Source organism: Eurosta solidaginis, chromosome 3 (assembly GCF_040869045.1).
Source record: "Eurosta solidaginis isolate ZX-2024a chromosome 3, ASM4086904v1, whole genome shotgun sequence".
NCBI classification, from domain to species: domain Eukaryota; kingdom Metazoa; phylum Arthropoda; class Insecta; order Diptera; family Tephritidae; genus Eurosta; species Eurosta solidaginis.
In genome coordinates this window covers 77,734,669-77,755,335 of record NC_090321.1, presented here as the reverse complement: position 1 = coordinate 77,755,335, position 20,667 = coordinate 77,734,669, and the positions used below count along the sequence as shown (strand labels likewise).

Below are 20,667 nucleotides of genomic sequence, written 5' to 3'. Positions count from 1 at the left end.
TTGTAGTTCAGAAAATTATATTTGAACTTAAATTGTAATTTTCGGAACTTCAGTTGTAATTTGCTGAACTGCAGTTGAAATTCCTGAGCTTCAATTATAATTTACTGAACTTCTATTGAAAATTGTGAACTTCAATTGTAATTTTTTGAACTTAAATTGAAATTCCTGAGCTTTCAGAACTTCAATTGCAACTTTCAAATTTTTTTTACATAAAATAAACAATTTAAAATTTTTTCTGACAGTTAAAGTGGTGAATTGCCTACCAGTGGTTTGAAACCACTTGCATTCGTGTTGGCGCTTCTCTATATCATTAATATAACAATATCTTTTGAATAATTTAATTAATACACAAATATACATTTTTTTCCTTTACATTTTAGAACTGTGTACAAAAATATGTAATTTTACATATCGCAACCTAACCCTTAAAGTATTTCAACTCATAATCAGAGTAACTTTGTGTTGAATGTTGATTTATACCACGAAAATAACAAAATGGGTAACAAAACCAGGCTAAACGATAACGTTAAGTACCAAAAAAAAGTTATTTCACGATGCTTTCATGGATCGATTTACACTTAAGTACCGATCTGAATTTTTTTTAAGTTTTCACATTTTTTAGTTTAAAATGCGATATATGCATTCAGTGGAATAATTTTAGATTGAATGTACTTCATGCAATTTTTTTTCTTCGTGATTTTGCAATAATAAACGTAGGTACTCATAGTAATTTTTTGTTTTGAATTATGTGATTACAATATTTATAAGGACTATTTAGTTGATGGTATTGGTACTGTCAGTTAAATTCATCAGCAATCATTTATATACAAAATATTTTTTGTTATACATCTATTTTATAAATTTTGGTTAAAAATTATTGACAAATTCGTTGCAATTAGATTGCTTTAAAGATCTTTGCAAATTTTGTGCGATTGTTGAATATTATTTTAATTAGAGCATAAAAAGCTTAGATTAGTAACGTAGGAAAAAACTTAGAATTATTTCAGTTAAGTTCATCACAAATATGTATATTCAAAATACTTATTTCTTATACATCTAGTTTATAAATTTTTGGTTAAAAATTATTGACAAATTCGTTGCAATTAAATTGCTTTAAAATTCTCTGCAAACTTTGGGCGATTGTTGAATATTATTTTAATTAGGCATAAAAACCTTAGAATAGGAACGTAGGAAAAAACTTAGAATTATTAGGTTCTTATATAGTTTTTAATCAAGATTATTTCAGTGTGTCTTGTTCGTTTGTTGTATGTAGGCTTATGCTGTTGCAGAGCTGGATTTATTGCTCAGATACCGCCTTTGTTTATGCCGGTTGCGGCTCAGCGTTAAACACCGTCTCATGCTGTCTTCGAAGTCGATCCTGCCTTGCAGTTTGAAAACGTCTAAATTAATAGGAATGGATAATGAAAATAATGACATTTTAAAACAATTTAAATTACACTACCAAAAAGTACGCTGTTCACGAGTTTCAGTTTAGATAAAGATCGTTTGCCATGTACTCCGTCCCAGTTAAAATTGAAAAGAACGTTGTCAGAGAAAAGTTTTCTCATTACTCCAATAATGTCTGATGATGCATCTTTCAGCATAAAGATATATGATTTCTAAATGAAAACCACCAATTTAAGTTATGAAATACAATTAAAAATATTCAAAAATACCATTGATTCTTGATAATCATCTGAGTCCAACTTTTTCTCAATGTCATAAACTGAATCCAACGATGTTAGTGGCATAACGATAGAGAGCTCGGTGTGAGTATCATTTTCCATTTCTCCGCTGATACGGCATACTATTTTGTGCGTTTTCTTCCAATGTTGAGCCATGACTTCTGCCAATTCTGGAAGCTGAAATTATAGCATAAATAATAATTAAAGAGAATCAAGGTATTGCGGCTACAATTACTAGGGTTTCACAAATAACAGTTCAATATTTCACTATGCACCTTTTCTTCAATCTTAGTCAATCTAAATTCCAGGTCGATATGCTTCTGTAATATTGTTTGTAGTATCGCCATTATATTTTCGTTTGTTGTAGGGAATGTTCCTTCGTTGGTTAAGGAAGTAGCCGCATTATTCAAAACGGTACTCGTTGTATTAAGGAGGAGTGAAAGGACGCGCTGTGTTGTGCTACATCGATGATGTAGTCGTATCCCTAACGTAATCAGCTGTTTATTGTTACGACGGTAAACCAAAAACCAATTGGTTGGCTACGATATTTTTACGATCTTAGCGGCACCAATAATTGATTGCATTGATTCTCATAAGGTTGGTCGAATCAGCTGTTATAAGGTTACCGATAAAGCACCAATGTCTGCAGCTTTAGTGACGCGATAAACGTAAAAAGCCAAAGCAAAGAGGATAAATTATGAAGAGACGTATGCTCAATGTTTTCTAAGAGGAAGTCGCTGTTTTTTTGGGCGAGATGTGCATAAAATGTCTTCTAACCATTTTCGTGGGGTACTTGCGTTTATTTTTCCGCCTGTATTTAATTAACTAATTAATTCTCTTTCCAAAAATCACAGTTGCATAAAGTATCTACACTGTAGGAATAAATGCGAGACAATTCAAAAATGTCCCTCTTTGAAAAAATTCGGCATATATTTTTTGATTTCTGGGAGTTACTCGCCACTCGTAGCAGACTGGTGGCTCTTATTTTATTTATCCTCTTTGCATTGTTGCTCAACACAAGTTTCCTGAAAGCGCCGATTGTGACGCAGCCATTTTGACGAGGCCATTTACAGTACGGCATCACATCACCGCAATCTGCTGTTCTATTTGTTTTGAACCGAGGTTCCTATAGCTTTCGTAATGTTGCGGAAATTTTTAACAAATTCCAATAAATATGTGCCGTTGCTTCACAGAAGACAGCAAGTAAGATTAAAATTAATGAGTTAATGAATATTTTTAATTTAGTTCATACATGACCAACAGCTATCAACACCAAGTACGGTGAGCACAGTGCTCGATGATGAAACACCATTGGATCAAGCGCACATAGACGAAGCTGTGAGAGTGAATCCTTTGTTGGCTAGAGTGTCCCGGCACAATGGCGTAATGCACATGAAACACTCATGAATCACGGTCTCAATACGAGCAATTTCCTGCGCATTGCAACCGGTAATCCGGAGGTGTTTGCACGTCCGACACAACGTCTAGTTGATGCAATGGAATTTTGGCGCAGCTTTCAATTCACCGAGAAGCTAATGTTTTTACTGCTAACAAAATATCCAGAACTTTTAGACGTGAACGAAAACATGCGTTTACGTAAACATATTGGTTATTTGAAATCATTTGCTGGCACTAGCAAAAATGTTTGGAAATTGTTAATGAATTGTCCGGATTTACTTGAACAGTCGGAGCGACGTGCCGAAGAAAAGGTGACGTACTTGAAAGAGGTAATGCGTGCGGAAATACCTGAAAAAATAAAATCAGAAGCGTTATCTAAGCCATTAGAGGAGATACGTTGCCGCCATGTCTTTCTTGAAAGACTGGGTCTATTCAAACCAAGACCACTTAAAGTAGATCCAGATGGGCCAACTAAGAATCCACTTTTATATCAAATAACCAATAAATCGGACAATGCATTTGCAACTAAGGTGTGCCATGTTACACTTGCTGAATTTGAAGCATTTAAAGACTTGTACGCACGGGAATTGAAACGAAAACAGGATGCTGAATACGAAGATGAGGATATGCAGCTAGTACGCGGGTATAAAAAAGCATTGAAAAGCTCGTAGATATTTTTGTTAGTTACATGTTACATATACTAATTTAATTTAAAAAAAAAAAAACAATTGTTTTAAAATTCCGATGTGAATTTCTTATTCGAACAATTTGCACAAATTTGTTTTATCCTCTGCGTAAGTAACGCCCAATTGTCTACGAATTTGATCCTCAATATATTACAATGCCAAACTTTCTTTATGATCAAGTAAATCACTTTGTGTTTTGTGCTCTAAAATGCAATGACGTACCTCTTCTGCTTCAAAACTCAGCGCTAAGCGATTGGGAACATATGTTGATAAATCACTTTTTGTCAATGGAAATTCTTTTTCTTCACCATTTACATCTATAATTTTCACAGGACACCAATAGTACGGCACCTAGTTTCATTGAAAATTCCATAGCTCATATTAATTTATGTATAAACGTTTTTTATATGCACGAATTGAATTATTCACTGTACGCAGATGCTACCAAAAATGCAATAACCTACATCCATTAAAAATCACTTGATTTTGGTTCCTTTGTGGAAAATATAAATGCAAATACCGTAGCGCACACAACACTTAATTTAAATTTAGTTTTTATTATATCCTAAATTATTTGTAAATAAATTTTTCTTACTCTGCTGTTGCGTTTCAAGCTGAAAATAACAAATGGTGGATTCGCATAAAATTTTTGTGACGTATTTGAGGGTACATAGCATGTAAGAAAAGGCAAGCATATATGTATCGGGCATTTCAATTAGGCCATCTCATTCTGCCATACTAATAATTGTGGAACAATGTGGGATATTTTGTTGTTGGTCGCCATCTTTGGTCACTAGATTTTTGCTGGGTACTGACTGTCATATGACAATCAAATGATTATCACGGTTGTTTTGTTATTTTTTAAATTCCGCCATTTTCAGCCGACGAAAACCATATAAAAAATAAGTTTAAAAAATGAAAAAGAGAGCATTTCAAAGCTCCATGCTAAAAGAAAAAAAATCGAAAATAATATTAAAAAATACCAAAAGCTGTCGGAATGTGTGGGACGCACTCAAAAAATTGATACGCGAAAAATAATAGTGGTTAGTGGTGATTAATTTTTAAACGTGTTTCCGCATGAGGAAAGCGCTCTTCTGTTGTTTTGGTATTTTCTGAATTTAAATTGAACATTTTGAACTCGAATTCTTATAAAACTATTTATTTTAAACAAATAAGAAACACGTATGCTTTTATCACGTACAAAATTAAAAACGTAATGAAATAAAGTAAATAAAAAGCGAAAAGCATTGTTTCATTTTTGGGGGAATATAACAATGGTCATTTATGATAGTATAACAGTCAAACCTGATATCTACAGTAAACTATCATTTATGACACTTTTTGATAGTTAGAGTGTCAGCACTGATCCAGGAAAATGAATGAGAGTGAGCAGTACGGCTATATACTTAATCAGTAGGACATGTTGGTGTATAAGAAGGAGACAAGAACTCACACGCACACAGTTGTTTACATCACATTTGCGCAAGTCCCCTTAAGTTTGTGATAGAAAGTTTGTATGAGGCGCTGATCGTTAGGTTGACATTGCTGACAATCAGATGATAGTCATATGATAGTCAGTATGGGTGACGATTTGGAATGAAAAATTCTTCAAATGAAATAGCATGTTGACAAATTTAGCTTTCCCACAATGTATCGTGCTCTCTCGCACCTATTATTTTTATAGGGATAGCAAAATACGTAATTTTTGCGTGCAAAAAAATTCGCCATTTCTAATTCAGCAGAGACAGCAAAACATTTGGTGGTCGAATTTTTTTCAATTTTGAGAGTTTTAAATGGAATATCTCCGGAAATATTTAAAATTAACAGGGAGTTCTCCAGATCACATATATATATATTTTAAAGCTCGCAAACTTATAATTTAAAAGTAATTTGGTGTTAAAGTTTGGAAATTTCTATACAAATTTTATATGTGTATACGTATATATATGTCATAAATAAAATATATGTATATATATATATATATATATGTGCATGTTGCTACAAAAGCGCGATTGATTTAATAAAAACATTTATAATAAGTGAAAACAATGCAAAAATGAAATGTGAAATATACTAAAATGCAATTTAAGTTTATCGTTGCCAATTTATATAGATATGTATGTGGATTAAGGGTTTTGAAAGATGTGTAAATTGTAATTTAAAGTTCTATAGAAATTTGTTAAATTTGCAAACTTTAACAACAAATAACTTTTAAATTATAAGTTTGCGCACTTTAAAATATATATATTTGTGATCGGGAGAACTCCCTCTTTCATTTGATACCAAGTTTTACCCCGAACTCGGGGGTGCTATTCTAAAATTTTCCCAAAGTCTTTAATATACAATGATTTTTGCTGTTTATTTCGACAAAAATTTTTGATTTGATTTTTGTGCTCATCGAAAGAATTCACAATTATATAGCACCATGCCGCGAATAATGATAAAAGGTGGTGTGTGGAGAAACACTGAGGTAAGCATTTGACGCGACTGGTTACTCTTGGCCGTTTATTAACTAAATTGATAACTTTCAGGATGAAATCCTCAAAGTAGCTGTAATGAAATATGGCAAAAACCAGTGGTCACGTATTGTATCACTGCTGCATCGCAAATCTGCCAAGCAATGTAAGGCACGCTGGTACGAATGGCTTGATCCTAGCTTAAAGAAGACAGAATGGTCACGCGAGGAGGATGAAAAGTTTTTGCATTTTGCCTAATTAATGCCAACACAATGGCGTACAATTGCGCCGATTATTTCAGAGGGTTAACTGGCACCAATTGTTCACACCAAATTGTTAGGTACAGGATTCGCCACGGGTAGGTGAGGTTGGCAATCACAACCCCTTGAATGTTGTTGTTGTTGTTGTAGCAATGCTCGCCCCACCTAATAGCCGCGACCGATCACAAATTGTCATCAATATCCTCTAACGGGAGTCCAAGGAAACTTGCCGTTTCAACAGGGGTGGACCATAAGGAAAGGGGTGTTAGAGGCGTTTGTTCCACATTACAATTAAAGAGATGGTTGGTGTCATGTGGGGACACATTGCAAGCAGGGCATACATTTTGTATGTCGGGGTTGATTCTGGATAGGTAAGAGTTTAACCTGTTACAGTATCCAGAACGAAGTTGAGCAAGAGTGACACGCGTTTCCCTGGGGAGTATGCGTTCCTCTTCTGCGAACCTGGATATTTTTCTTCAAGTACTGGATTCACCGGGCAATTCCCGACATAAAGGGCCGACGCCTGTCTATGGAGTTCACCAAGGACCTGCTTGCGTTTTTCCGCTTCATACGGCTGGGTTCTCAGGTGCCGTATTTCCTCAAAATGCTTACGGAGATGACTCCTTAGGCCCCTAGGCGGTGCTGGTTCGTCAATCAGATGTCTGTTGGGATGCCCAGGTTTCTGGGTATTCAACAGAAACTGTTTGGTCAGCATCTCATTTCTATCCCTGATGGGGAGTATTCTCGCCTCATTATGCAGATGGTGTTCTGGGGACATAAGAAGACAGCCCGTGGCGATTCTGAGAGCAGTATTTTGGCAGGCCTGTAGTTTCTTCCAGTGGGTGGTTTTTAGGCTTGGCGACCATATGGGTGACGCGTAGCACGTAATCGGCTGGCTAATTGCTTTGTATGTGGTCAAGAGCGTTTCTTTATCTTTTCCCCAGGTACTGCCAGCAAGGGATTTGACGATTTTATTACGGCTCTGAATTCTTGGAACAATTGCGGTTGCGTGCGCACCAAAATGTAGATCCTGATCAAACGTCACACCCAAGATTTTGGGGTGTAGGACAGTCGGTAGCGTAGTGCCATCGACGTGGATGTTCAATATGGTCGACATCTGGGGCGTCCATGTTGTAAAAAAGGTCGCGGAAGATTTACTCGGTGACAATGCCAGGTTTCGCGAGGCGAAAAAACTGGAGAGATCAGGGAGATAGCCGTTTATTTTATTGCACAGCTCATCGATCTTTGGGCCTGGGCCTGTGGCCATTATTGTGCAGTCATCGGCGTAGGAAACGATTGTGACTCCTTCCGGTGGTGAAGGTAGCTTAGATATGTAGAAATTAAACAAAAGCGGGGATAGAACACCACCCTGTGGCACCCCTTGTTTAATTCTCCTTTGTTTTGATGATTCGTTTCTGAATTGCACCGATGCCTGCCGACCACCCAGATAATTTGCGGTCCACCTTTTAAGACATGGGGGAAGGGTAGACCCTTCCAGGTCTTGCAGTAACGAGCCATGGTTGACCGTATCAAAAGCTTTTGATAGGTCTAACGCTACGAGTACTGTTCTATGGTGGGGATATTGATTCAAACCGCAATTTATCTGGGTGCTAATGACATTTAGCGCGGAGGTAGTGCTATGGAGTTTTCTGAAGCCATGCTGATGAGGGGCTAGCTGCAAATGTGCTTGGAAATAAGGGAGCAAAATGGCTTCAAGCGTCTTTGCCACTTAGCTGGTTTCCCAGGCTTTAGTAGCGGAACCACCTTGGCCATTTTCCATTTCTCGGGTATGACAAAGGTGGAAAGAGACAGGTTGAAGACATGCGCTAAATATTTGAAACCCTCTTTCCCTAGGTTTTTAAGCATCGGCATGGCTATGCCGTCTAGGCCCACTGCTTTGGATGGTTTAGCGCGACCAATGGCGTCCTCAATCTCTCTAGCGGTGATGGTAATTGGTGACGCGCTGAGTTTGTGTTTATGTGCGTGTCTATTGGCTCTCCGTCTATCTTTGTCGACCGTAGGATGCATTATATATTGTCGGCAGAAAGCGCTCGCGCATTTTTTCGCATCCGACAGCACCTTATCGCCAAAGGCGATGGAAACTTTGTCTTTGTGCTTAGTCGGATTCGATAGGGACTTTACGGTGGACCAAAGTTTACCTACACCGGTAGAGAGGTTACAACCTCTTAGGTGCTCTTCCCATTTCGCCCGCTTGTGTTCGTCCACAAGCAATCTGATGCGTTGGTTTATATCCCTTATTTGGGGGTCGCCTGGATCAAGCTGTCTTATAAGGTCGCGTTCCCTCGCTAAGCTCGCGGCCTCCGCCGGGAAGTGGGGCCGGATTTCGGGAATTCTCCCGGCGGGAATGAAATGTGCCGAGGCGGATTCAATGACCTTACGGAAGGCACGATCCCCTTGGCGGGCACCAGTCGGGATAGGGAGGGCAGCAAAGCTGCTGTCTGTTGCAGATTTATATTCTTCCCACTTTCCTTTTTTGAAGTTTATGAAAGTGCGTTTTTCGGTGACGATGAAGTCGGCGGTACGCTCGAACGAAATAAGTATGGGCAGGTGGTCGGATGCCAATGTTACCATCGGCTGCCAGCTGACGCAGTTTACGAGTTCTGCGCTCACGATTGAGATATCTGGCGAGCTATGACAGCTTCCTACCATACGTGTGGGGGCGTCTCCGTTTATTGTGCAGAACGTCGTTTCGTCTATTTGATCCGCCAACATCTCACCCCTACTGTCCGCCCGCAAGTTTGAATGCCATAGGTCGTGATGGGCATTGAAATCGCCTAAGATAATTCGATTGCTGCCAGTGAGTAAGGCCTCGATATTAGGGCGGTATCCACTGGGGCAACAGGTGACAGGAGGGATGTAGATGTTGATGATTTCTAGATTTGCATCACCTGACCGGACAGATAGGCCTTGACGTTCTAAGACATTGTCACTGCGGTCGATGCCAGGATCAAATATATGATATTGCACAGAGTGGTGTATAATAAACGCGAGGCCGCCTCCATTTCCGCTCTCGCGGTCTTTCCTGTGGACATTATAACCAGAGCAGGTCTGCAATGCAGATCTTGCTGTGAGTTTAGTCTCTTGAATCGCAGCAATGCGGATGTTGTGCCGCTTCATGAAATCGACTATCTCCGTAATCTTCCCAGTTAGTCCATTACAGTTGAACTGCAGAATTCTGAAGTGCATGAGGGGTGACGCCGCCACTCTAGGGGTAAGTGAGGGGTGACTACGCCTAGGTTGTGGAAGGCCAGGACGCAATTACTGTTGTGGCCTTGGGACTGGGCGCCCTTGGGCAAGCATTGGGGTACCCGGATGATTTGGGTTTGCGACCTGGCAACATGGCGCGATGAAACCCGTCGAGGGGTTGCCGTCGCGGAGACCAGAACATCTAGGAAAGTGGCACCACCCAAGGCAGGAGCTGCATTGAGCGGATGTCGCAAACCTATATATTCTGTGCTGGCAGACGGTGCAAACGGAGGCAGGGACTAAGAGTCTGTTTCCCTGACCTGCACGATTGCTGCCAAAAAAGAGGGGGGGGGGGGGGGAGAAGAAGACGGGGGCAGGGGCTGATGCTCAGCATTGCTACCAGCTCTACTACGAAGGTAGTAGTTATGAGTGGTATCAGCTGTTTGAGTTGTTGGCGCCGTGGGGCGCGAGCAGCAGCGGGTACTTGTTGTGGCTTGCTGAGCAGCGAAGCTGCTGGAAGGTAGTGGGGATACGCTTAGGCGTAGACTACGGGACGCCCTTGGGCGTGAGCAGCAAGGAGCCACAAAAGATTTATAAAAGTTACGTGGACGTCGGGTTTTGGGATCAAGCCCAGAACAACCTGTCCGATGCAACCATCCCTTGCACGAGACACACTGAACAGAGTATGACCGTCCTAAAAAGATTCTTTTCTGGCAAATGCAGCAAAACCATTTCTCAGGACCGGGGTCAGGAGACGGACCCGGATTGGGTTCGATACCTTCCCGGAGTAAGAGAATATGTAGCAGTCCTGCTGCAAGGAGCTGCTGGGAGGATGACAATTTGTGGGAGGGACGAAACAAATTAAATGGGGTCACACTGAAATGACAGTCCTTGGTCGGGAAAAATCCCGAGTCGCTCCGGTACATAGAACCGACTGCCTTGGGAAGCGAACCCCTTGAATCATTTTGGTCGGCAGGTATGCCGCGGATATATTCTTGGTACTTGTTATTGATGGCTTTTATGATGCCACCAACACAACCTGGACAGACGCCAATGCTCAGTCAACTACCCAAGGCGTGTCAACCCCCAATACCCGGACACGTCCGGACGTCCTGGTTATAATGTATGCTCATACAACTAATAATTTACAACTTTGCTGATGATTATTTTTGTGTTATTTTCTTTAGCAACCACCTGCACCTGTTACTGGTAAATATCAACAGCCGCAACAGTATGATCAATCCCAACGCCGTTTAGATCCCGATCAGATGCCAAATCCGATAAGCGTTATCATTGAAAATCAAAATAGCGCTGGTGGTGCTTTTATTACTAATGAACAGGGTTTATTACCACCATTGGTGACCACAAAATATGTGGTAGAAGATCAGGGTAACTCCTCGCCACGTTACGTTAGGTATCGATAATCGAAATTAATGTTTTGTTTGGCAATTACATTGATCTTTCTTCTTTGCAGGTCGTCTATGTATTGCATACATGCAACAGCTGATTTATTAAAAACAACAGCTTTGTCCATTACACTTAACGCCTCACCAATGGCACGAACGGTTGAGGGTGAATATGAGCCACCCATTGTAAATTTTGGTGAATTGGGTGCAATTAGATCTAATCGTTGCAAGGCTCAATAGCAACTTGTAGATGCTGGTCGTCGTTTCCAATGTCTAATGTGTAAAGTAACAAGAGATGGTAAAAAAAATCTTTCACTTTTACTTGTGTTCATTGATACATATTTTTTCTCAACAGTGCCAACTGCATATTTCCAACATTTGGGCCATACCGGACAGCGTGTCGATAAATATGAACGTCCTGAACTTGTATTGGGTACATGAGTATTTGTGTAAAAAATGCTTGGGTACCGATAGCTCTCATGGTAAACCTCAACTCATATCCACATCAATGCCTCGCATTCAATTGGGTTCACGTAGTATGGACAAGCATATTGTTGATTCCAGTGGTAAGGCCACAATTTCAAATGATGGGGCAACCATTATGAAACTATTGGATATTGTGAATCCAGCCGTAAAACTCTAGTAGACATCACCAAATTTCAAAATGCTGAGGTAAGTTTTTTGTTATATTAGAATGACATGGCTGTACATGTGGAAGCGCCAATCAAAGGAACAACAAAGTGCTTTATTGGAAAAATGCTCTGCCACAGCAATGTCCAAGAGTATCAGAAAATTGTTAATGCTGAATGGCGTCTCCTGTACAATAAAATAGGTAAGTAAGGTGCCAATGTTGTGTTTTCTAAACTACCAATTGGTGATGTTGGTACACAGTATTTTGCAGATCGTGAAATGTTCTGTTAGTGTACCAGAAGAAGATTTGAAACGTACAATGAAAGCTTGTGGTGGAGCTGTTATGACTACAGCTAATGATATTAATTCAAGTGTTTTGGGTCAATGTGATTACTTTGAAGAACGTCAAGTTGGTGGTGAACATTTCAACATTTTCCAAGGTTTGATAGTGGGTTTGACATTAACTTCATTTTTATAGTTTATAATTATTTAAAGGTTGCGTTAATGCTAGAACATATACATTGATTTTACGTGGCGGTGCCGAACAATTTTTGAAAGAAACTGAGCTTCGTTACATGATGCTATAATGATTGTGCGGCGTACAATTAAACATGATTCTGTTGTTGCTGGTAAGTCAAAATACAAATTGAAAAAAATTTCTAATCTTAAATTAAAAAAAAAAAATAAATGTAAGGCGCGTTAACCTCCGAAGAGATCTAAGGCCGAGCTTCTCTTCCAATTTGCGTCGTGCTCCTCTTGATTTTTTCCTACAAATTGGCTGGACGGGACCTACATGTTTTTATGCCGACTCCGAACGGCATCTGCAAGGCAGATGAGTTTTCACTGAGAGCTTTTCATGGCAGAAATACAATCGGAGCGCTTGCCAGACACTGCCGAGGGGCGACCCCGCTTAGAAAAATTTTCTTCTAATTGAAAAATCTTATTTCTAAAATTTTGATGTTGCTTTGCCCGGGAGTTGAACCCAGGGCATACGGTGTGATAGGCGGAGCACGCTACCATCACACCACGGTGGCCGCCAATCTTAAATTGTTAAGTAAAATTATGAAAAGATTGTGTCCAACTCCGGAAGAAAAAACTATAAAATTTGTGTCAGTGAAATGATAATTATTGCTTTTGGTTGTTATTTTGAGGCATCGTCATCGAGTTCCTTCTGATCGTATATGCCGGTTCTTTTGCATTCTTTTACATGCATAAAGTGCCGTTTAAGCCTTCCTCACCCTCTCCTCCACGTTGAGCTTCCATGACAGCTTACTGTCTAGGATCATTCCTAGATATTTTGTGCAAGGTTTCCCCGTAGGGTCGCCCCTCCTAACTTAGGCCTGGTCCAATTAGGGACCTTGTACCTCTTTGTAAACAAGACCATATGCAACGTCATCCCCTAAGCAGTTGGTTAATGACCAGCGTCCACAGCAGAGGTGATAGCACCCGGAGTGCACCTGTCCAGTAATTTCGTGGCCGCGTACAATCCCCATTGCGATGTAATCTTACTGCAGTTTAACATGCAGTCGATCCATCTGGGTAAGGCTGGATGTACTTTAACGTAATTAAGACCATCAATAATCGCCCATTTAGAAAGCCCCGGCAATGCTTAAGAAGACTTCTAGAGCATATTCCTTATATTCCAGGGCTTTTTCTATGCTTATTACCACCCTATGCAATGCGGTGTCTACTGACTTGCCTTTGGTGTACGCCTGTTGTGTTGTGGAGAGCAGCTTTTCATCCACGTTGGACTTTATGTACACATCTATCAGCCTCTCAAAGGTTTTGAGCAGAAATTATGGGTCTATAATCTTTGGGATACACGTGACCGATCTTCCCCGCCTTTGGTAGGAAAGCTACACGAGCAGTTCTCCAAGAGTGCGGTACATGATTCAGTTTATGCACCCATCGAATATTATTTTAAGCCATCCCACGACCGCCCTACTTGAAACTTGTAGCATGGCCGGACATGTACCATCTGAGCCCGGCGATTTCACCACCACTACGAGGTCCTCAGTAGTGTAATTAGGCAGCATATATGAATGCTGCTGTTTCCTTACCATTACTACAGCTCGCACCCGTCCTTCCGTTTGCGCATAGTAAACGCCAAATCCGCGCGCGCTAAGTCCAGAACCCTTTCCTCCCGATGGAAACCGCGGCTCCTGGATCAGTCGCTCGACGCCACTTTACTGTGGTGGAGGTTTATCTGTATGACTCGCAGTACCAATGGGCTGCTTGTCCCCCTCCAGCACCTTCATCGTGACGTCGTCGTCCTCCTCTAGCCCTTTTGGTTTAGAGTGTTCGAAGCCCCCTTCAGCCTCTTGTACCTGTTGTGCCGGGTGTTCCTCTGTGCGACTCACAGCACCATCTGGCTGTTGGTCCCCTTCTAACACATTCGGGGTGACGTGGGCTACCTCCACCTGTCTTTTTTGCCTTAGGCTTTTGAGGTCCTTTTCGACGTCCACCGTGTTAGGACTTTAATACCCGCGACTTCTTTTCCTGAGTCGCATATTCATTTTGCCTGTACCTAAGGACATTTTTCCAAGCTGCGCGTACAATATATCCTCCGCCTGCTTGTTTATTTGGAAGATGTATAACTAACCTTCGTCCGTAGGCCGAGATACAGTAAGGACCTTCGAATCCTGTGTCGGTATGTTCGGATTCTGATTCTGCAAAAGTCGCAGTGTATCCTCCGACTTCATCACGCATGGTATCCATACCTTAACTTTTGTTACCTTGGGGATTTGCGCTTTATCCACCATCTCAAAACGAGCGTTCGTGCCCTGCCTTTGGAAGTTTGGAACCACTTCCTCCAGCCATTGCAAGCTCGCGATGTTGTCGCACGCTATCATCTTCATACCATTATACCATCCCCCTAATCAAAGGTTGGAAGGAGCTTACTTGGTTATTCCCGCATCATCTTAAGCATTAAGCTAATAAGCTCCTTTTCTACAGATCTGGAGATCGGCTAAGACCTCACACCAACGACGATTTTCGTTACAATTGCTAGTGCATGCTCTCCAAGATGTAGATCCTGATCGAAAGTCACACCCAAAATTTTAGGGTGTAAGACAGTCGGTAGGGTAATGCCATATGGTCGACATTTGGCGCGGTCATGTTTTAAATAAGGTCACCGATGATATGGTTGGTGACAATATCAGGTTTCGCGAGGCGACAAAACTGGAGAGATTGGGGAGATAGCTGTAGGAAACAATAGCATAGGCGTAGAAGCAATAGTGACTCCTGGTGGTAAAGGTAGCTATTGATATGTAGAAGTTAAGCAGAAGTTTGAATATGAGTTTTTTAAGTTATAGCAAAAAAAGCGTTGAGGATTTTTAATATCTTACCAGGTACCTTCGTACATGTTTCTAAGAATGAAGAATAAAACCTATTCAAACTCAATTTTCACCAGGACAAAGCCGCTGAGACTTCGCTATACTTTAACATACAATACGTTACCCCATTTTAGCACAACTATCATTTTTTGATTTTATTAAATTTTATAAAATGTTTCTTCCTCTACAGTTCTATTTCGGTATGGGATGGTAAATATGGCTTTCGCATTTTCTCCATTAATAACTGTGAAAAGGTGGAAGAAATCTATGCGTGTAAATCTCACATATTATCTTGGTCGAGCGTTTCTTCAATAGCTCTCTAGTGGTGATGGTGACAGCACCATACATGTTTACAAATGTTACACTTCAAAAAGAATCAAAATATCTGCCATTGCGTCTACGGCTCAAATACCCACAGTATATGAATGAATCGCTTGCACCTAATTGTCTGCCTAACGGATAGTATACATATTCATCAAATCGAAAATATTGCACCAAACGAACTGGGTCTGAATACTGAAACAGTACACATATTCAAAATCGATGAGGAGGCTGTGATGATGGTATAGGGTGAGTTGTTGAATAACATACGAAAACCACTTTAACCCATCTATATATTTGCATTACAGCTAAAGCGTTACAAACAGCAAAAATTGCTGGCGCCAAGCAATTGGAAAAGGCAGTGAAGCTTTCATCACACCGTACGGATGGTGTAAAGCTAGAAACTGCTGTTGTAACAGCTGCCACCGACACAACGGTCATCTCTACTTCGCCGAGTAGCGGCTCGTCCGACTATCTATCGAAGACAGTATAATCATATCTTTTGCCAACACAGGTTAGCGATGTGCATGCACAGGAAATGATTTCAATTGGAAAACAAAAATCAATTAAGAGAGTTGATTTATTATTAAAGTATTTACTTTTCTTTATATCAACAGTATTAATTTAAGTTGCAATATCACGTACATATATAATAAGGGATGTGATACGATTGCTGTCGGAATTAGATTTGAAACCAATCAATACTCCTGCTATGGGTTGTAGAATTATTCAGGGCTGTCATGGAATCCAAGTCGGTTTTGCGTTTTGTCGGAATTACAAACCAATATTGATTTCAATTGGTGTCATAAAACCGTATTGGTTTTGCTCTTTTCGAATGTAAATAAAAGCGATGTTCGAATCAGCTGTTTTGCGATGCACCGGCAATTTTGATGTTAATTTTTTTGGCAAAATTTTATAAAATAGTTGTTTTGTGCAATTAAACAGAAATATATCTAGAAATATATACATATATATAGAAATAAAAAAATTTATTGACATCAAAATGGCATCAGCAGTTGTAGCAGTTATATTATGGAATTTATATTTGGAAGAAGAAAGTTGCGAGAGGGTCAAAAGGAAAATTTTGAGAGATCGCAGCAATCCGTTTGAGTTGCCAGAGACAGCGTAATTAAAAAAATGCCTTAATGTGGGTTTCTAAATATTTATAGTGTATTTGCAGTTACATTGAATAATATTGCATAAACAAAGAGGCTTTCCGAATGGTATTGGACACCATTGAAAGATGCTTAACCCGCTCGAAAGTTCTGCCAGTGCTGCAACTAGCAGCTACATTACGATTTTTAGCTGAAGGATCCTATCAAAGATCAGTTAGCAAGGATTCTAGCATGAGTGTAGGTAGAAGCACGGTGTCAACGAATTTAGATGATGTGCTTCGTGAAGCCCTTCGCAATATCTGGATGTTTCTCCATAAATTCAGTCAAATACTGTTTTGCATTGAATTTTTATGTTTTCCCCTATTAAGAATGAAAATATATGTAAATTTACATTTATTTTTATAAAATAAACCTTAATTTACTTACATTTTGAGAAAATACTCAACTGCAAGAGAAATACAACTAGGAAAAAATTAAGTCCAACAGCATTTAACTGATTGGATTGTTTCCGATAGCAAAACCGATATTATCGGATTCTGTGACACCTAAAACCGACACTAATTCCAATTCGAACATTAAACCGATAACATTGGATTTCATGACACCAAAGTAATTATTTTGTCGTTTTTAAATCCGATTCCGACAACAATTGGATTCCATGACAGCCCTGATTGTTTGAATAATTAGATTTAGAACAATAATAAGTCTGACTTAATTACAAGTCGTACATTTTTAAGTTCATCAATTATGACAGCAATCGGATTCCACGACACCTTTGAATATTATTGATCTGAAAAAAGAGTAAACCTAATCTGAATTTCTACTAAGCTTTAAGTTGTAGATTTAAATTGATTCAAATAATTGCAGTTTTTTCTAAAGCTTAAAATTATTTTCTGTTCGCTTGGAAAAGATTTCAATTGGAAAACGAAAACCAATTAAGCGAGTTTATTTGTTATTAAAATACTTACTTTTCTTTATATGAACTGTATTAATTTAATTACAATTTCATGTGCATATATAATAACGGATGTCGTGATACGATTGCTGTCGGAATTAGATTTGAAACCAATCAATACTCCTGCTAAGGGTTGCAGAATTATTGCTTGAATGATTAGATTTAGAACAATAATAAGTCTGACTCAATTAAAAGTCGTACATTTTTAAGTTCTTCAATTACGAGAGCAATCGGATTCCACGACACCTTTGAATATTTTTGATTTGAATTTATACTAAGCTTTAAGTTGTAGATCATTCAAATAATTGGAGTTTTTTCTAAAGCTTAATATTATTTTTTTGCTCGCTTAGAAGAGATTTCAATTGGAAAACAAAAACCAATTAAGCGAGTTTATTTATTATTAAAGTTCTTCTGTTTTATATGAACTGGATTAATATAAGTTAAAATTTCATGTACATATATAATAATATTGAAAATAATAAATATTGAAAATTCAATTTTTTTGGTTCATATTTTATTCATATGGCTGTTCCAGGTAGAGTAAATCTGCAGGTAAAATTCACGTTATATGGCGGTTATATAAATGGTAAAACCGCAGTAAAATTGATTGTCAAATGACTCGAAAATGTAGAGTGAAATGACGGAAAAATGACCGCCATTTGACGAGCATTGTGACGTGTGTGAGCAGCACAGTACTATGCTCACATCCTATAGGTGGGAGCGGAATGCACTATCACATTAATAGGAACGAAACGGAAAATTTGGTCACAAAACCTAATCACGCCATGCAAAAATGACTATGAATATAACCGCTGCAGAAAGTCACAATGACCGTAAAATGACTAGTAAAATGACGTGGAGCGTTTTTGCAGGGTGGTTGGCTCATCTCTACAGCAATAACATACCCTGCAAAAACGCTCCACGTCATTTTACGGTCATTGTGACTTTCTGCAGCGGTTATATTCATAGTCATTTTTGCATGGGCGGATTAGGTTTTGTGACCAAATTTTCCGTTTCGTTCCTATTAATGTGATCGTGCATTCCGCTCCCACTTATAGGATGTGAGCATAGCACTGTGCTGCTCACACACGTCACAATGCTCGTCAAATGGCGGTCATTTTTCCGTCATTTAACTCTACGTTTTCGAGCCATTTGACAATCAATTTTACTGCGGTTTTACCATTTATATAACCGCCATATAACGTGAATGTTACCTGCAGATTTACTTTACCTGGAGCAGCCATATGAATAGAATATGAACCAAAAAAATTGAATTTTCAATATTTATTATTTTTATTATATTTACATGAAATTGGAACTTATATTAATACAGTTCATACAAAAAAGAAGTAAGTACTTTAATAATAAATAAACTCGCTTAATTGGTTTTTGTTTTCCAATTGAAATCTTTTCTAAGCGAGCAGAAAATAATTTTAAGCTTTAGAAAAAAAGTCCAATAATTTCAATAATCTACAACTTAAAGCTCAGTAGAAATTCAGATTAGGTTTACTCTTTTTTCTCATCAGTTTGCAGAGTCATATTAGTTTGGTAAGTATAGTAAGATCAGACGTAGCGAAATTCGGTAGCATGTCAGGAGTATCACCAGAATCCAAAGAAGCATGGTGATTCCTTTCGTCACCTCCGTTTTCTTCCATATCCGGATTCATTCCATACTAGTCATTATAAATAGCTTGTAGATGCCACATAGGTGTAACCATACCCTCAAGATCTTTCCGTTCAAATCTTGTGGTGTACAATGAGCAAACTTTTCATAAACATGTACACGTAAACTTGTATTTGTTCTAAATTGTTCACCACATTCTAAACATAGAAAAGATGTTCTTTCATCCACTGATTTCTCATGTTCCTGTATTAAGTGTTTGCGTAAATATCATTGTGATTACAATCTATATCCACTATATCTTCTCTTCGTTGACTTTGAACGTGCGTTTGACACAATTTTACGTGACGCGATATGGAGTGCGCTACAAAACTTCGGGATCCCAGGGAAAGTCATCGACATGATTAAGGCCCTCTACAAAGATGCAATGATCAGTGTACGCTTCAAAGGAAAAAACAGCAACAAATTTAGCATAAACAAAGGCGTACGAAAAGGGTGCGTCCTATCACCGCTGCTTTTCATAGTAGTGCTGAACGATGTCCTGAAGCGCACAAACGCAGAAGCCCCAAATGGGTTACAATGGAGGCTGAATCAGAAACTAAGTGATTTAGACTACGCTGATGATATCGTCTTCACTACTCACACACTAGCTGCTGTTGCCGCAAAACTCCAGCGACTCGAAATCAACTCCCGCGCAGTCGGTTTGAAAATTAAAAAAAAAAACTAAGCTAATGAGACTGCAAACAATGAACACATCTCCTCTCCAACTTGTATCAAATGGCAGCACTACCTTCATTGAGGATGTAGAATTCTGCTACCTTGGCAGCCAAATTACTAAAGATGGCGCAGAATCGGATGTATCTGCAAGGATCTGCAAGGCACGAACTGCATTCCACAAGTAAGGCCGAGTATGGCGCTCTCGCATATTGTCGATGAAAACAAAACTGAGGATTTTTAACACCAGCGTGAAATCAGTTTTGTTATACGGGTCCGAAACCTGGCTTGTCTCTGACCGCATTAACCGACGACTGCAAACGTTTATAAACAAGTGTCTGAGAATAGTTTGCCGTATCTTCTGGCCAAGAACAATAAGCAACGCCGATCTACTATCACTCACGAACAACCCTCCAATCTACACTGAAATTAAAAAACGTAAGTGGGGTTGGATCGGTCACACTCTCCGCAGAGAAGATGACAACGTTGCCAAAATGGCCTTCCAATGGAACCCACAAGGAAGCCGCCGCAGGGGGCGCCCTCGACAAACTTGGATGCGTACGATTCTCAATGAGCGCTCTTCCACCGCCACCTGGAATGAAATAAGACGTTTAGCGACTGAAAGAAGTCGCTGGAGAGCGTTCGTCTCCGCCCTATGCTCCGACTAGGAGCGATAAGTTGTGCTCCTGGATGGCTATGGTATTAGTTTTAACTTTTACGATTGTCAACCAGATGTTCAATTCTATCTAGGAATACAACTAACTATTGTGATTGCAATATGGACAAACAGTTAATTCTAAACTTTTCGTTGTTACATCAATTGTTTCGTAAATGAAAATTCATACTTGAATATATTTTAGTCTTCCAATCGCATAATT

The 20,667-nt window shown here is 39.3% G+C and overlaps 2 protein-coding genes and 1 pseudogene across 17 annotated transcripts in view; 2 read left to right on the top strand and 1 right to left on the bottom strand.

Annotated features, from left to right (window-relative positions):
• The window catches only part of LOC137244030 (protein transport protein Sec24C-like), a 41,587-nt gene extending 22,630 nt beyond the window's left edge, over positions 1-18,957 (top strand). For 3 of the 11 annotated variants that reach the window (XR_010950765.1, XR_010950763.1, XM_067772468.1), the window contains 7 exons: positions 10,880-11,106; positions 11,167-11,396; positions 11,454-11,930; positions 11,990-12,168; positions 12,224-12,357; positions 15,254-15,633; positions 15,693-18,957. Coding sequence is in view for 1 of the 11 variants with exons in the window: in XM_067772468.1 (XP_067628569.1) it covers positions 10,880-11,106; positions 11,167-11,338 (399 nt within the window). In the remaining 10 variants the exon portion in view is untranslated. Of the gene's footprint in view, positions 1-5,733; positions 6,240-6,300; positions 6,857-10,428; positions 10,816-10,879; positions 11,107-11,166; positions 11,397-11,453; positions 11,931-11,989; positions 12,169-12,223; positions 12,358-15,078; positions 15,152-15,253; positions 15,634-15,692 lie in introns of those variants that run through there. The other 8 variants (XR_010950760.1, XR_010950767.1, XR_010950762.1 and 5 more) reach the window with 8 other exon arrangements.
• Positions 999-20,667, bottom strand: part of LOC137244029 (uncharacterized) — a 54,384-nt gene continuing 34,715 nt past the window's right edge. The window contains exons 1-5 of one of the 6 annotated variants that reach the window (XM_067772462.1): positions 4,365-4,617; positions 1,961-2,169; positions 1,677-1,862; positions 1,463-1,619; positions 999-1,400 (exon numbers count right to left, since the gene is read on the bottom strand). In XM_067772462.1, the coding sequence (XP_067628563.1) occupies positions 1,276-1,400; positions 1,463-1,619; positions 1,677-1,862; positions 1,961-2,169; positions 4,365-4,479 (792 nt within the window). In that variant the 5' untranslated portion in view covers positions 4,480-4,617 and the 3' untranslated portion in view covers positions 999-1,275. Of the gene's footprint in view, positions 1,401-1,462; positions 1,620-1,676; positions 1,863-1,960; positions 3,432-3,991; positions 4,121-4,233; positions 4,618-20,667 lie in introns of those variants that run through there. The other 5 variants (XM_067772463.1, XM_067772465.1, XM_067772467.1 and 2 more) reach the window with 5 other exon arrangements.
• On the top strand, positions 2,826-4,397 carry LOC137247271 (transcription termination factor 4, mitochondrial-like; annotated as a pseudogene).